The sequence below is a fragment of the Chiroxiphia lanceolata genome, chromosome 4, assembly GCF_009829145.1.
Source record: "Chiroxiphia lanceolata isolate bChiLan1 chromosome 4, bChiLan1.pri, whole genome shotgun sequence".
NCBI lineage: Eukaryota > Metazoa > Chordata > Aves > Passeriformes > Pipridae > Chiroxiphia > Chiroxiphia lanceolata.
The window spans coordinates 6,973,317-6,990,377 of record NC_045640.1 but is presented as its reverse complement, the minus strand read 5'-3'; the positions used below and the strand labels follow the sequence as shown (position 1 = coordinate 6,990,377).

At 43.4% G+C, this 17,061-nt stretch overlaps 1 protein-coding gene across 2 annotated transcripts in view; it reads right to left on the bottom strand.

Moving 5' to 3' along the window:
* Positions 1 to 17,061, bottom strand: part of FGFRL1 (fibroblast growth factor receptor like 1) — a 171,012-nt gene that overhangs the window by 85,440 nt on the left and 68,511 nt on the right. For both annotated transcript variants that reach the window (XM_032685997.1, XM_032685995.1), the window contains exon 3: positions 3,276 to 3,548. In XM_032685997.1, the coding sequence (XP_032541888.1) occupies positions 3,276 to 3,548 (273 nt within the window). The remainder of the gene's footprint in view (positions 1 to 3,275; positions 3,549 to 17,061) is intronic.

Sequence of the window (17,061 nt, the reverse complement as noted above, 5' to 3'; positions counted from 1 at the left end):
GTCTAATCACCTGGTCTCTCTTTGTCCTAGTACCATCTGTAAAAATCACTGCAATCCGTCTCACCCGCACTTGCAGACTGAGAAGTTCTCCAGCCAGGCAATGGTAGGCACATCTACCAGACATGTAGAGGCAGACCTAAGTCTGCTCTGCTCGTGCACTCAGCTGGCTGGTTGCAAGCAAGATCTGTCCTGAAAGCCTCAAAGCAAATCCAAACAGGCTTCTACCTAAATATTACATCTCACAGAGTCCAACCATGGAGCTCACCTCTGCCGTGTCTGCTCCCCCTCAACAATGTTGGTGGATCCACTGCCCTTTTTACTCTTTTGTAAAATGTCCCAATATTTTTGGGGTTTCCTTACCACAATGGAATACAGATGTTAATAGAGTTAAGATTAATAAGAGTTACACAGCACCAAATGCAGGCAGAGAGGCTGAAGACTGGTGAATTTAGTCTCACCTCTCTGTAGGATCTTGGGTAAACCATCACCTTATCCTGCTGCAGCCCACATGTATATAGCACAGGGGTGACAATTCCTTACTTGCCCGTGGTGTGGCATAGCTCACTTAAAAGCATACAGCATAACTCCAAAATCTTTCAACAAGCTACTGTATATTTTCCAGATATTATTGATTAAATTTCCAGAATGTTTCATGTCAATATGAATTTTATTTTTTCAAGTCCCAATGTTTAATGAATCCTTTAATGCTATTCTAGATTTAATATCTTAACCACCTTGCCCATGTCTGACACCTGTGTGGTTTTACATGTTTGCTGTTAGCAGTAAAGCTGGAATAAGAGGGTTTTTTCTCCTTTGAAGGAGTGGGAGAATAGAGAGGCCATATGGTTCAAAAAGCCACTCTGTCTAATGAAGTTTGTGCTTTCTGGAGCACAAACAAAAAAGCATCCAATTTGATCTTCATTGTCAAAACTGACATGCAGTTGGTTTTAAAACACTACCTCCTTCTCAAAAATCAACAAGGGATTGATTTTCTCTCAACCAAAAGCATTTTCACCAAGATGAACACAAGCATCTGGTCAGTGCATTAAATGTCTGGGTCCTTTGAAAGAATAAGTCAGTGATACCTTGTGTTACTTGCAGAGCTTGACAAGAAAGACACAAGGGGAACATTTGTTTTCAGGGGAAACTGTTCTAGTGAAAAGCAACTGGTTTGAAAAACCACATGAACACAACTGTACCACTGGAGATGAGGGATGTAAGTAATCCATCAAAAATGGTCTGAGCAAGAAGAAATGCACAATGGCACACTGTGAGACGAGGAAGGAAGGTGCAAAAGAGTCTTGGAAGTACTGTTTTTAACAAGAAGGATGCATGGAGATGAACGATACCTCAGCCCATATGTCTGCCACACTTTTAGGTTAAAGTTATCCTTCTCTTGGCACTTGGTGATCAATATTTGTTTGCATAGGGCTCAATCTCACACCCACAGAGGCCAGTGGGAGTTTGCCATTTCCTTCCACAGCTGCCCAATGAGGCTCTAAATAACTAGTGTTTGTGCCCAGGGTTTTTCAGTGCCAAATAATGAACACTATTGTTCTTAAAACAATTAAATTTGATAATCCAATTTCCCTGAGCAACTGAATTGGAGTTTTTGTCTCAATCTTTCCTGAATTCTAGTCCAACTTTTACCCTGTGCCTCCTGGCTTTTCCCTTTCATTTGCTTCGGTTGTGCTACCAGGAATAAGGCAGAGCCTTCTTTGACTCACAGATGTCTTGATGCCTCTGCCTTGGAATAATGGGATCTGGCTTGGCCCCTGAGCTTCACAGAAGATACAGCATGACACAGAAGATCAAAGACTTTGGCAACCTCCACATACTGCAAAAGCACAAGCTGGACTGAAACAGGCTCCTATACCATTCCTTTCTCCCACCAAAAAGTCTGGAAAGCATGTCCAAAAGGAGTCTGTATAGACATGATTCTGTATGACTATTTCCACTTCACCATTTTTGTTCAGTGTAGCATAAAGAAATGGATGAATGTGGCTAAGAAAAAGGTGGACAAGGAAAATAAAATCCCCAAACTATGTAAACAATAAGACTTTTGCAGCTCTGTCCCACTGATGCTGCAGGAGTCATATCACCAGAGGGTTTCCCTCATCTAGGCATCTCATTCCAGATAAGATATTTACATTCTGTTTTTTTCCTATACTGGCTGTGCAGCAAAGTGCATTCTCCAGGAATCACCTTGTTATCGGGTGATAATCCTTCATCAAGCAGCACCAAGTGTTTGCTACATGCTCTGAATCCACAGCAGCCCTACTTCTGCAGAGGTGAAGAAGAAGAAATAGAAAAAAACCAGGCCAACTGCCAACCAGTAGCCAGCTGGAAACTACCCTGAACTCTGTCCTCATTTCCACTGTCTCACAAAAACGAACTTTGTAGACCAGACACTTGGAGTGCTAATCATGCAATAGGGTGAGCAAGACACCTGATCTCACGGCCTGCTTTGTAACCCTCCCCACTGCTCCCTAAGCATCCTCTAGCATGCTGATTTTCACCCAGCTCTTTCCTTTCTCACAGACAAGGATCAACGAACCTATTTTGTGGCACCTTCAGCAGAGGAATCTCTGATTACCCTGAAAAGTGTCTTTGGGAGTCTTCAGGAATGCTCAGTCCAGCAAGCGACCCAAAATCTCACTGCTGGGCCAAGCAAGCCCTTTGAAGATGGCCAAAAGCATTGCCAGTGAACCCATGGTCACTGAGACAGCACCTGAAGCTTTTTTAATCCTGCCTCCATCAAGAGGATTTCTCAAGGCTGAGCATCCCTGAGTTACATGTCAGCTCTGAGCTTTGTTTTCAAACCAAATAATATTATTCCTGAAGACACTATCCTTTGCAAAAGCTCAGTACATGGATCTCCCCGCTGTGCATTTTTATACGGGTGCCTCAACATTTGTTTTGAGAACTATCCTGTTCCAACAGCAAACATAAAGATCAGTGTGACTCTCCTTATCGCACAGCCTTTCCTGTGTGGAATTCATTGTGATCTGGGCCCTAGTGACTATTGCATCATTTCTGCTTATTTGTAACCTTTGGCACTGCACAATCTTATCTGCCTGCAGCTGGCTGCAGCAGAAGATGTGCAGCAACACAGCCAGCTCTGGCAATCCTCAAACACTGGAAAGGGCCAGTTAAGAGTGGAGGTCAATAAATGATTAGCAAAGCAAATCTGCAATCACTGACAGCTACGCAGCCATCAGCTCGCTCACTCCCCCACAGCAGGTGAGGCCTGGCTTTTCTCCAGCTCTACTCACCAATTACGATCAGGGTGTAGTTCACATTGGTGCTGCCGAAGCCGTTGGTGGCTTTGCAAATGTAGGTTCCCGCATCTTCGCTTTCCACCTCCTTGATTTTCAGCCCTTGCTGAAGGATCCGGAACCTTGTCCAGCCGCTGTGGATAGTCCGTCCATCCTTCATCCACATGGTGAGGGGAGGGGGGTCGCCTTCCACTGGGCACAGGAGCTTGATGGTCCTCCCCAGCCTCACGGACTGGCGGTGAATCACTTTATCGGCAATCCTTGGGGGGCCTAAGAAAGAACAGAGAGAGGAGGAGCTGTCATTACTTTTGCCAGTGATACAGAACTGATTCAAAGCCAAGTCATCCATCAGGCCACTGGTGGCTGTACAGAGATATAGTAAGAGGTGCTAACTGAAAATCACTTACAACCAAGGCTAAAAATGCAGGCAATTACAGAGGGATACAATAGAGATACTGGTTTGTGCAAGACCTGAAGCTGCAGCCTTGCCATCAGCAGCAGCTCAAGCTAACCACCCAAGGAAGCCTGATTCTCAGGGTCTCTTGCTTTTCCAAAATTTCCAGCATTTTCCTATCACAAGAAGGAGTCCAATACACAAACTGTTCCGCTGTATTTGGTAAAGAAATTGTAGTTGTTTCAAATTTAACACCTATCCTGAAGGCAAAATTAGTAACAGGACTGGTACTTAAAACAAAACACTGCCCTCCCTCCAAATGTTATAATCCTTTCATGTTGTATGTACAGTAATTCCCTTTAATAGTCACCAGATGGGCTTTATCTGAGACACATAAGCCTGCAGTTGTTGGACACAGAGCATTCAGTGGGTAGTGCTTCACTCAAAGATCCAGTTTAGCCTGACGTGTTAACATTGCTTATAGTCCAAAAGAGGATATTTTTATAAATGGCCTTAGCACCCTGCTCATTTGACCTGCCTGGCAAATATTTGCTTTGTGAAAGGTGATAATTTCATGCAAAGCAGAGTGTCCCTGGAATGCCACAGAGTGAACACACTGCCACATGATAACAGGATGCACTTGGACAGGCCAACACTCAGAAAAGAGAAGTGATAAAGATTCCAACAGTGGGATGGTCCCATAGCTGAATTCCAACCAGAATTTCTTCCTAAGGCTCTGAAAAGTTGAAACAGAGAGCCTTTTTCCTGCATCTGCCTTTTCTGCTGTTTTATTAATTGCACAAGTTCCCCACACAGACTGCAATAGCAATGCTCTTCCCAGAATAGTCTATTAATGGGTGTGATAATAAGTGTCCTGTTCTTGCATAAGGACAAAATGTTTTGCTAAGGATTGCTGATGCTGAGTTGCACCCAAAACCCACAAGATGTTTGTGGGATTTGGAACTGTTCCCTCATATTTTACTCCTGTTTCTAGTTTTTTGCAGGATTGGACCCGCAGGGGATAAGCTACAGAGCTCATATTTGCACTTCCTCATGACTAATTCCTATTATTCCAAAGTCTGCCTGATTTTTCCCCAGCATGACTAAGGCAGTACATACAGTACAGCTCATGAATGACTGCAGAGCTGCTGTTGCAGTTACTCATGTTGAATCGCACCCATGAACTTCACAGCTTTGCTGCTGAACAGAAATGCTGCTCAAGCTGAGAAAAGAGTTGTGAACTAGATTGAAACTCATTAATGAGTTTAATTAAGTCTGGTTAAATCAATGGGTCTTAGAAACACACAGATTCTGATGAACTTCTGATGACCCAAAGTGGGGATCTGCAGAGCACTTTTTCTGAAAAAGTCAGTCCCTGGCAAAGAGAACACCCATCCCTGCACATCTTCTGCAGGGCCCTGTGGGACATCATCTGAGCCAATGGTGTCTTCCCAGACTCCAAGGGAACTGGCAAAACAACCATGAGAAATCCAATCCTGCCTTTCCAGGTCTTTCGAAGCAGTCCAAACCACACTGTTAATGTTCTTCACCTTGGGAGACCTCCAACCAACTCTGTGGTTGGAGAGATAATCCCAAGATCCTTCGAATGCTGGTCTGACACAAGTCACACTGCTGAATTTTTTAAAGTGGAAATCCACCCATCAGGAGGGGCTGTGTGTGTTTGCTTGGATAAGGCAGAATTCACCACATTGGGTGAGGATCCAGCTCCAAACACAGCTACATTTCCCTACAGGGTGCAGTGTCTTGCTCAGTGCACAGGAGCTGAAATGTCCACAGACTTGTTGAAATTCTGGGTTGGCCCTTGAAGACGTCCTTTCTGACCCAGAGCCCTACCAAGCCACGTCAAATTTTAAGAGTAGCTTCACTGCAATATGCTTGTGAGCCAGGATACTACTCCATGCATATTCAAATGACAAAAACAGATCTATAATTAGTGCTGGGGAAAATGTTTGGTGCAGGGCAAGCAGTGACAGTGAGAAAGAGCACCCTCCTCACAGCTTGGAAACCTGCTGTAGCTCCTTCAAAATCCCTTTCCTTCCGACATTCAGGTTGACTCCTGATGAATTTTGAGACCTGGAGGAATCAGATAGTTTCCCAGTCACGTCATGTGCGCTCTGGGTCAGGCTGCACGAGCAGCACTCCTGATGGCACCAGAGTTGCCTCTGGATTGTCACATGTTTGGGTCAGCAGTAAGCTTGGTCCTCCTAAATGCCATTTTCCTTTGATTGACCTTTCGTTCTGAGGAATTGTTGGATCACTCTGTGTCACAGGATCTATTCGCAGACCTTTATGACATTTAGAAAAGGGTGCGTTTCTTAGAGCCTTTCTGCCTGAAAAGAAAAACACTAGTGCAGCTCTTCATTAGCTCCTTCAGCAACTTTCTTGGTAACGAATAAAAGTCTCCCCCCACTGTTCTTTCTGCTGTGAATTTTGCCAGATACAGCATGCACTTCTCAGTAGGGTACAGCCCCAGGACAAAGATGCTAAAGCCTTGCTTCTGTTCATTTAGTGCTGTAAATACTCCCATTTTATTATCTATCATCTTTGCATTAATAACTTTCTGCTCAAGCAGTACTGTCTGGAATCAGCACCTTCACATGTGCCAGAGGCTTCAAAGGCCCTGGCAAGCCAATGGTAGCTGGACCTCCTGAAGCTGGGCTACAGCAAGAATAAAACATATCATCACAGATCTCTGTCTCTCTTTCTCATATACAGGCATTCATTGGGTCTTATTTCACTACATATCTGTAGAGCCCTGTCTCAGGACTGCAGCAGTGATGAATGAATGCTTTTCCAGTCAAGACACACTTGGCATCTTGCCACTCTGTGCTGTCTGTTTTTGTAGTGGAGGCAGGGGAGAGGGGGAAGTGTGTTTTTGCAGAAAGGTCCTTCTCCAATATCCCCTGGGCAGCGGGTGCTACACAGAGCTGCCTTGCATGAGGTACCACGGAAAATCCCACACTATCCAGGCAACAACATCTTCCCCCTCTGAATCCATACACTGAGCTGCTCAGCATCGCTCAGGTTACTCCTGGAGATTAATGTCCAGGGTTTCTCTATGCCAGTTCCATCTTTTGCTATATGAACAGAGCAAAAAAGGTGTAGTAAAAACATGCTGAGGCCCCTAGTTTCCCACATGCAGCACTGGTACTGATGGGAGCTCCCCAGCTTCCAGAACTGCCCATATATATGCCAGAGGAAGGCCAGGAGAGCAGAGTGCCCAGTTAGCTCTCCCAGGCGCTGATTTGGGAATGTCCCTGGGGTCTGATCCTGCAGGGCTTGGGCACTCACTGTGTGTTCTCACAGCTGAGTGGTGGCAGTGCGGAGCAGAGCCCAGGGCACGCCGCGGGCGCCGGCTGGATACATTTCTACAGCTGCTTAGAGAGGCAGAATCCCAGGAAAGCACCTGCTGCTTCACCTACAGCTGGCCAGTGAGGTAAAAACAGACTGAACCCTGGCTGCTGCTGACTTCCCATCCCTCTCTGCTCTAACACCAGCAGTAAAAGACAGATGAAATTACTCCTTGAGCAGCACTGTTATGAACTCTGCTGTCCTAGACTCCAGCTTTGTGTTGTGTGTGAGGCAGAAAAGATCTAACGCATTTTGAGAGCAATACCCTCTGGTTTGCTCCCTATAGCGCTGCCCTTGCCTTCTTTGTGGGCAGGGCAATGCCACAAGAACTAGAGAGGCAACAGCATAATGGGATCGTTCTGAAACCTGAAAACATTTTGTTAAATCAGACTGTTAAGATTGTGACTTTGTATATTTACCAATGCAAAATTAATGCTAATATATACCATCTCTCTGGCTGGGGTGGGGATCCTGTGAATTGTCATGTGCTTGCAGCTGTGGGCCAAAGCTCCAGACTGGATCCTTTCAAGACAGAGTAGCAGAAAGCAGTGCTCTCTGGTCCTGGTGTAAATCCTGGGGAAGGAGTCCCTACGTCATGCTCCCCCTCATTTCTTAACCTTTAGGCAGCAATTCTTGAAAACATCAGCCTTTTTAAGTGCTGAGAATCGCAATCTGTGATGCTCTTGGACATAGAAATTACTTCTTCCGTCATTTTTTCCATAGGATGTGGGAGAAGGGGACAAAACCAAGGCCCTAGGTAGATATTTCATCCAAATTACTGACACATACATTTTCATAGTCAGGGAGGGAGGGGGGAATGGCAAGGAGAGAAAACAGTCACCATTCCTTGCTTCCACTCTTGCAGTTTTTCACCAGGCAAAGGCAGCTCTATAGCCACAGGGCACTGCTTTTAAGCCTCACCACGGAGGAGAGGGCGCAGCTGGCTCCGCAGCCTGTGCGAACAGAAGGATCTCTTACAGTAAGTTAAGCCCCACTTCGACACAAGCCCAGTGGGGGCAGGTTTTCTTCAGTCCCCCTTGTCCTCAACCCAATAGTCTGAGGGAATCATTCCTTATACTCTGGCTGAGGGGGAAGGGTGGGGTTTGACATCCGCGGATGTGACTTGGGAAGAAGTGACGAGAATGCAGCTGCCTCCCCCCCCCGTGCTTGGTTGTTATTCTTTCTCCAAACACAAACTAAATATAACTTTGCCCCATAACATTCAAATCATTTAGTTACTAGAAGGGAATCGTGCCTGGAGTTCCAAGGGCCAGGGTGCAATCAGGCTTAAAATATATTTAAACAACCCAGAACCTACATTTTCCACCAAGTTATTTTCTTGCTTGTACTTTCCCATCTGCAAATACTATAAACACACCCGAAAGAAACCAACAAGCCCATCCAGATGCCAAGTTTTCTGCTCAAGATCATACAAACTCAGTCAAACATTAACAGGAAATGCCATGATCACTTCATTTGTTTTAAATATTTCTGCTCATATACATGGAGACATGTTGCAGATTTATTTGCCTCATTTACGAATACAAGCAACTGGAATCTCCATTCTGTTCCATTAATAAGAAGACAGATCCCACACCTGTCTTACTGAACAGCTGGGTAATTTTCAATTTATATCCACTATCCTACACCACAGAAAAGTCCCACTTGCTGCTCTGCTGCTGACACTGGGCTTTACTACATTCCTGCTCTCTTCCCCAGTGCCTTGGAAGGGATGGTGGTTGCCATTGCTTGCAAGAGGAGTTATGTAAAACCCAAGGAAAGCCTCTTTGCTTTAGAAAGATAGCTATTTCCGGGAACAGCAAAAACAATTTCTAGAAGTGTATTTAAGGCACAACAGTGGAATAGCCTGGGAGCTTCCTGTCCATATTTCTCAAAGTCAAAAAACACACACACATATAATTATATTTCCTGGACTGCATTGCAAAGTTCATGCACTCGTTCAACTCATACATGTAGTAAACATGATTTACAGCTCTGTGTGAAAACCCTCTAGATATATGGTGTTTTGATAGTGACTCAAACCTAGCACTATAATTTAGTAACACCTAGCAGTGAAAGCTAAATGATTTCCCACTCCACATTCCTAACTTTCCATGAACCCCTTTTAAGTGCTAACCTGGGAGGAGATACTGCTTCTACAATTGTTTGGACTTTGCCTTGCTATTCCTTCAACTAAACTGCACACTAACGTCAGGCTTCACATATGGTGAACGCACCAACACTGACCCACGTCTATGAGAACCATTTGCCATCATACAGTTCAAAGTGAACTTATTAACACATTAAACATAATTACAAAGAGGAAATTCCAAGGAAGGTCAACAAGCTCGGACAGTTCTTGGAATGGAAAGTATTTATAATATCCACATACTGTATTGTAAAGTTTATAAAGAAGTTAAATAAGTTTTAAGAGCCCCATGGGTTATGTATATTTTATTATTTAATACCAAACACATTCACTTTCCATGTCGATAAGATTTCTTTGAAGTGCTGTGTTAGCAAATTAGCAAAGTCATTTACCAAGAAGCACCCAAACAACCCATCAACACATGCATGGAATTAGCATCACGGGCTGAGGTACCACAGGCAGTGTGTGTCCTACAAGGAGAATATAGCCAAGCAGAGAATCTTTCATTACAATAGTGAGATGAAGGAATTGGACAAGCATCACCAACCAAAGTGCTCGTTTAGTGTGAACATAATCTCTTACAACCAACACTTGAGGCAACATTTGACCTCACCACACTCATCACTTAAAATCCGAACCTCGAAAGTCCTTAGTGCAAGGGTGGTTCACAGCAAAGTTGACTTCTTTCATCTTTCCATGCTTCAAAATGACATAGCTGGAAAGGACCACCTAAAAGCCATGCTTGAAACATGCAGCCAGAGGTTACCTAACTGGGGTATTCATTACTACAAAGCTGGGCTGGACAACTCCCGCTTACAGTGGGGGTTTAACCCTTCTACAACAGTTTAAACCCTCTCTTCAAGACCAACATGAGGATTATACACTCACACTCCCTGCACATTATTATTACCATTATTTGTATTGGCATTCCAGCTGTAACGATGGATCATGGATGGAGGCCTCTCTACGCTAAGGGCTGGACAAGACACTACTAAGGAGCAAATCCCACAGGGAGGGCTTACAAAGCAAGGATGGCACATAGTAGGTGTTCCTGAAAGAGGGGAATTCTTGGCTCTCTGCACAGTTGGAAGCCATTACATGAGAGCAGAACTGATAAAAATGCTTTTTGAGAGAGATAAAAGGATGAATGTGTTGCCCATGTATCCCATTAACTAATGGAATAAGCAGTTCAAAGCACTGGTGAATCCAACCTCTTTTCATATTTCAAAACAAAACAGTCTGCATTTGCAAAAGGTATGCATTAGCCAAGTGAAGTAGGGGTCAGCGTGGGGGTAACTGGTCCAAATGCTTGGTATGTGACATGAGGAGATGAGATTAGATAGCTAATGGGTCCTGCTTGGCTTGAAAACATAGGCGCCCACAGACAAAAACATGCTTATCAAAAACAATCAAAAGATTAAAGAAAAAACCAACAGCATCTCTGTAGAAACAAAGACTCCTAGCGAGGAACACAAAAACACCACAAGTATTTGCTGACCAGCCCCGACGGCTGGTCAGCTTAGATTTTGAAGCAGCGGACTGTTTGCAGGAGCATCTCTAGTCTTGGGCTGCGTGGCTGAGCCAGACAAACTGATGGAGAAAACAGCCTTGTGGATCCATTTTACAGCAAGTGAAGTGCCATATTTTCTCTTTCTTCCCTACCTCTGTGGTAGGAGCTGCTTTCCTGATGAAATGGTTATTTATTGATAGCACAAGAAGTGCTTGCCATAGTTTTACATGAGTAAATAACTAGCCCCTGGGTGAAGGCTGCCAGTAAATTCCTACTCTAGATGTTCCAAAACTAAGAAAAATAGAATTTTGGGAACATGTTCCATTTAATTAAGTGCCCTGCATACACATTTCACTGACATTTAATAAAATAGTTATTGTATGTTAAACAATTGGCACTTGATATTGCGTAGATTTATTGCAGTTCAACAACAGCAGATGAGATACATATCTCTTACATGGTTTTTAAATCCTTTGAGCATATGTTTTCAATAATCAGTTGGTATTTATTTAACATGAAATTACCATCTTATTAAATTAAATGTGTATGGGTGACATTCAATTTCATTGTTGCCGAACATTTTTTCAGCAGCAAAAAGAGTAACGTTATCCCTTAGGTTTTGAGGTAGCAAACGCAAAGAAGAGTTAGGATTACTTCAAATTACTTTTGAAGAAACAGACTTCATATGCTAGAAAGGTTTCTCCTCTAGTGTGGAAGAAAAGATATTATTTATTGTTTCTTAAGTGCTGCCAGTGGCTTAGCGTGAGCCAAAAAAAGAGGACTAACATTTCTGCTCTAAGGCTAAAATTATCCTGATGGTGTAGTTCAGGTATGCAGTTCAGCAGGTAACCAGAAGACTTTCTTAGAGAAAAAGTACAACGAAGGTGTGTTGGCACAAGTACCCACACAATCTACCTTTTCCGTTCCCATTCGAGAAGGCAAGCCCATCTGAATAACGGCATTCCCAATTGAAGAGCATTTTTTTCAAAAGAAATGGCCTTAAAATATGTTTTCAAGGTTCTAAATTTATTTTTTTTTTTTTTTAGCCTCCTGCTTCCAGGAAGAACAAACTGCCTAATTCTGGAAGAACGCTAGAAATCCTCTGGCTTGAGGGAGGGGAAGAGACTCCAGAACCCAACTGAAAATCCTGCCCCATAACCCCGACCTGCTCCTCTCCAAAACTACCCCAAACCCCCGAGCATCTCCACCACAGGTCACACAGGGACCATTCCTGCCAACATAAGGCATTTGTTTGCTTCCCATAATGTCTGGGAAACAATCCAGTCAGGCAGCCCTCAATTACCTTCTGGGGTGAATCTACCATAATTTTAACATAAATATGATTGTACTATGCACTTCCAACTGCTTCCCAATCATGCAAATCCTGCTTCACAACCCCAGTGGATTTCCCAGCCAAATTGCTTACCATCTCCAAGAGTTTCAGTAAAAAGAAACCAGACACTCTGCAAATCTCAGTTTAATGCACTTCTTGTGTATCAGAACTCCCCTTCGAGCCGCCGATTGCAATCACACTCCAAACCCCAAAGCTCCAAAGACAGGCATTTAGTCTGAGCCAACCTGCTCCAATTTTGTCCCCTTCTTTTCCCTCCTGCCTGCATGCAGTATTTTGTCACCTATCCATTTATTTGAACAGTTCCTAGAAAACAAGACGCCCAAGTTCACATTTGGTGACACAGATTCCCCTTGAACTTTGGTTGTCAATATTTAACCCAGTCTAAGCGCTGTGCAAGGTTTAATAAGTAATTAGCCATTTCCCTTACAGACAGATGCTTGTGTGAGCACTGTGCAGACAGGAAATTGTAAGTGTCATTGTTTATGTCTGCAGGAAAACAGAAACCACGATGGTTGACTCCGTGCCATATGCAGGAACGATGTGAACGAAGACCTTTAAACAGTTGGTTTGCCTTCCTGCTGGTCCACAGCGGCAACTTCAGCTGTACACTGAGACAGGAGCATTCTCATTTGTATCCAAGGATTCAGATTTCCTCAAAATACTCTTAAAAATATTTTTAAACAGATTTTTCTCTGAGGGATGAAACTGGAGAAGACTTTAAACTCCTCCATCCAGTGCTGGTTCCTACTGGCCTTTGCCAATACCCAGGATGGAAAAGGTGTGATTAAGTGCACTGATGGCTCAGAAAAAAACCAACATCTCGAACACTCACTCTCGAACACAAGACACGGCCAAAATATCCATAAGCCTTCTGCTGTTGGGAAATCATCAGTGCCCTGCATGGGGAAGCTGCTCTCAGCCCTCCCTTGGCTCTGGCTTTGTCACTGAGGGCTTCTAAGTTTGGCCACCACAAAAGCATGGTAACAACTGTTTGAGGGTGACCACAAAGAGATAAACATTGTGGTATTTAAGAACTGAGGATATTTTTGGAGGCTTCTCTAGAACAGAAGGCATTTCTAGCTGAATGGCTGCAGAGCAGGCTTGGTATGGAGTGGTATAAATGTTTTTCTATCAGAAAATTACATTTCTGTCAAGAACTAAGACTTTACCTGGTGAGTTTTTTTCAATACTCCCCCTTTCAGCTTGAAAAAACCTTTTGTGTAATAATTTTGCCAAATCAAAATGAAACATGCAAACTAAAAGTTGTGATTTTAAAAGTGTCTTGATTAAGCAATAGTAATTTTTTTTTAATTGGTTGCTGTATCCCTAAAATGTGAAAACAGTTTTGAATTTGAGCAGAAATAAACTAACATACAAATACATATACACATATGCATATATATATAGGTACACACACACACACACACACACACACATATATATATATAACTTGTCTTGCTCCAAAAGAAAAATGCAGTGAGGCACCTTCTAAGACAGCAGCATTTTAAAGTTCTGCCTGAAACCCTTTACTATTGCCCTACCAAAACCTCCAATTCATGGTAGGTGTGATGAGAGCTGGCTCTTTCCAGTTCTCTCCAAATTAACTGTCGTCATAAAGGTCTACCTTAAATTTGCCCACATCAGTGTCTTAATTAATTTGGACCAGAGGTGTGCTTTAAGATGAATTTTTTGATCTTCCCCACCAATTATACTTTGCTTCACATCATGAAGCTGTTTTGATGCACATGGGCTGAGTGGCTTTTGTATGAAATTGAGCTGCAAGGGGCGTTCCAGTTCAGATGAGCATTTAGTTCACAGGACCAAACAAAAGCTATTATGAAGTGAAATACTCCTCTGAAATGGGGGTGCCAGGTCCTTAACACCAAATACTTTGCTTTACAGATCCAGTCTTACCAAAGCCCATCAGCTGCTAATGCAGACAGTCAGCAATTAATTGCTAGCTGGGTCCCTGGTAAAACAGCAGAAGCTGTGCTCTTGCATTTCCATTAATGACCATTCAATCTACATGACCAGACTGGAGTTGATCCAGAATAAACTCCCAAAATGCCTTTAGTGTGAACATCACCTCCTCAGCACTAAATATTTCACTTTAAAGATTTTTTCCTGTTGTGCCATTCGACAGGCTAACTTGGACACACCTGTACATCTCTTCCAGGAAGGGAAAAGCCCTAAATGCACTTTAAAATAAAGTTTTTACAAGGTTGAGTCAGTGAAAACTTACATTTAAACTCAAGAGACACCATGTCTCCTGCATATAAAAACAGGGAAACCATCACTGAATTCTTATAGCATTCACATCTGGTTCCTGCTCCCCAGACACTGAAGCACACATTACCTGATGTAAAAACAAAAGATACCTGTGTGTATTGGCAGGAGACAGGACTTCTTAATGCATGAAACCCTCACACCTGCACAATATTGTCAGATCTTGCATACGAAACAGCTCCAGGCCATACCCAAAGGAAAGTAGTAACACCTTCTTCAAATGGATGGACTCTGAATGCCACAGCACAGCATTAAAACGTGCAATGATGCCTGCACAAGTCTGTGCACAAGTGACCTTCTGGCTGTGAAACTTATTTTGTCTCTGGCACAGTCCAAAGGCTGAGTTGGTGCCTTGGACAAGGGGTAATGCAGGTTTCTGCAGCCTGCCTGCACCTGGGACAGCTTCAAACAGATCCACTTCCTCTGCTCCTCTTCTACATGATGGTTTGCTCACAACAACAATAGTGCACTCTTATGTGGCTTTATTAGTTTTCCTGTCAAGAGAGAGTGAAGACTTGTTTTTCTGTTAGACTTACTATGTCCCATTGCACCACCTGGGATTGCCAGAGGCTTTGCTGTAAAGTTCTAGGACTGTTCAGCTACTGAAATCAGATAGAACCAGTGCATTTAATCTGCTATGTCCAAAGCTTTGCTGCACCCCTTGATGCTCAAAAGCTGCTTCACTTCATATGGAAGAAGGTATTCCTCCTGTACCTCTACTGCACACCAGTGTGGCATGTCTCAGGATGAGTGATATTCCCAAACCAGCACCTAACAGTGGGTCTATTCTGCCAACAGCATTGAAAATAAATATCTAAAATATAAACCAATTTAAACTCCCCAAGCTATTAAAAGGATTTGGAAATATTTCTCCTTTGCTGAAGATCCCATTATTGCCTGTCTTTGATCTGCATGAGCACATCATGATGGTGCTAATTATTATTTGATACACAAGTAAACTACCAATACCCTGTTCGTAGCACAGCCTGTTGCTTTATTCGAGCTGCCCAAACCTCAGCAGCTACAGAGCCTATGGGAGTTCTGCTGACACCGACTGCTCCGCGATTTCAAATGACGCCATTCCACTGGCGGGCTACGCACTGGTATGTAACATCATATCCATCAGGTAGATAGAGCTACACTGGAATATCAATTAATGTGCAATCCTATTACCTCAGTGTCTGGTAATGTACAGCCCCAGCTACCCTCCTGCAAGTGCGCACAGGGGGAGAAATCTGGAGAGCACAGCAGCTCTCCAGGAAAAGCCGTGCATGGAGAAATGTTGTCTCGTTGCGTGATTACAGAGCTGCTGCACATCCCTCCGCGCACGTGTGGGTACCAGCACACACACAGAGCATCAGCTGTCAGCAGGAATTCCTGACTGCAGACTAAACCATTGCCACAGTCTGTCTGCTCAGCCTGTCCTGGTTGATGCACATCTGAGCAACTTGTCCACTCGCATAAACGTTTCTGAGCTTCTCCGCTCATGGAAATAGGAGGTTTTACTGTTGCAGTGATCTGAACTTGTTCTTGAGGGAAGCCATGTCAGAAATCACTCTGTGCTGCTCACTGGCCTTTCCAAGAGAGGAGTCAAGAGGTCAAAACCCAAGGTCAGAAAAAAGCAGACACACAGGCTGTACCTGAGGCTGGAGAAATCAGCACACTCCTAATCAGTCACTAATCCCCTAATCTTTATTGCATGTAAATTCCAGTCCCTTCCCAATGGCTGTGCCATGGTATTCTCCAATCTGATTACAGTGAAACTCCATTGGAAGACTCATCGATACAAGATGGAAATGTGTAAAATCAATTTGCTGTATATCACAAACAGCACTGCACACCCCTTCAGGGATCAAAGAACTGCCATCAAATAGCAACAAATAAGGGGCTGTTAAAAACGCTTTTTATCTAATAGTGAATGTGATTATTTGACAAAAGACAAAATTCACTTCCGAAGGGAGAACAGTACTGTATTGTTTTACAGACAGTAGAGGATCAGTTGGTGAGTAAGGCAGAAAAGGCAACGTACAAAAGGCCGTCATTTAAGGCCATGCTTTAAAAGCGAGAGGGCAGAAGACAAGAGAAACTAGATGCACTCAGACTCACAATTTACTGGCAGGAGTTCAAACTCAGCCAGCAATCTCAGCTTTACCTCCAGAAGGTACAGCAGGAGAACTGTTGGCATGGAACAGCTGGTCAATGAATTTGTCATTTGGCATTTATCTTTATATGAAGCAATAATCATTGGTAAGACTGAGCAAAACTCTCCAGATTTTGGTCCTGAGCTCAATCAAGCTTTGCCTGAAGTGCCTTCATCCATAGGATCCACAGCTCTGGTCCCCTGGGAACAGCCTCCATTATTGCTAACTACAGCAGTTCTTGGTGCTGAAAACAATGAAAAACTGATAACACTTATAAAAAATAAAATAACTTGGCAGGATCTCACTCTCATGTCACTTTCCTACAGTGAGTAGAAAGGAAGCCAAAGCATCCTTCGTGTAATTCACCAGAAGACAGAGAAAAATACTAATTTAAAACAAAGTAGAGGCCAATCTGACTCCTGTGTTTCATCCATTGAAGGGAATTTGCCAGCATTCATAATTCTATTTTTCAAATCTTATGATATTAGGTGCTTTTTTCTTACTGTCTCTTTTCTGAGGGCATAATCCTGAAGGAGACTCTCCTGTTTATTTGAACATGAAAGGAAATTTGTGACCT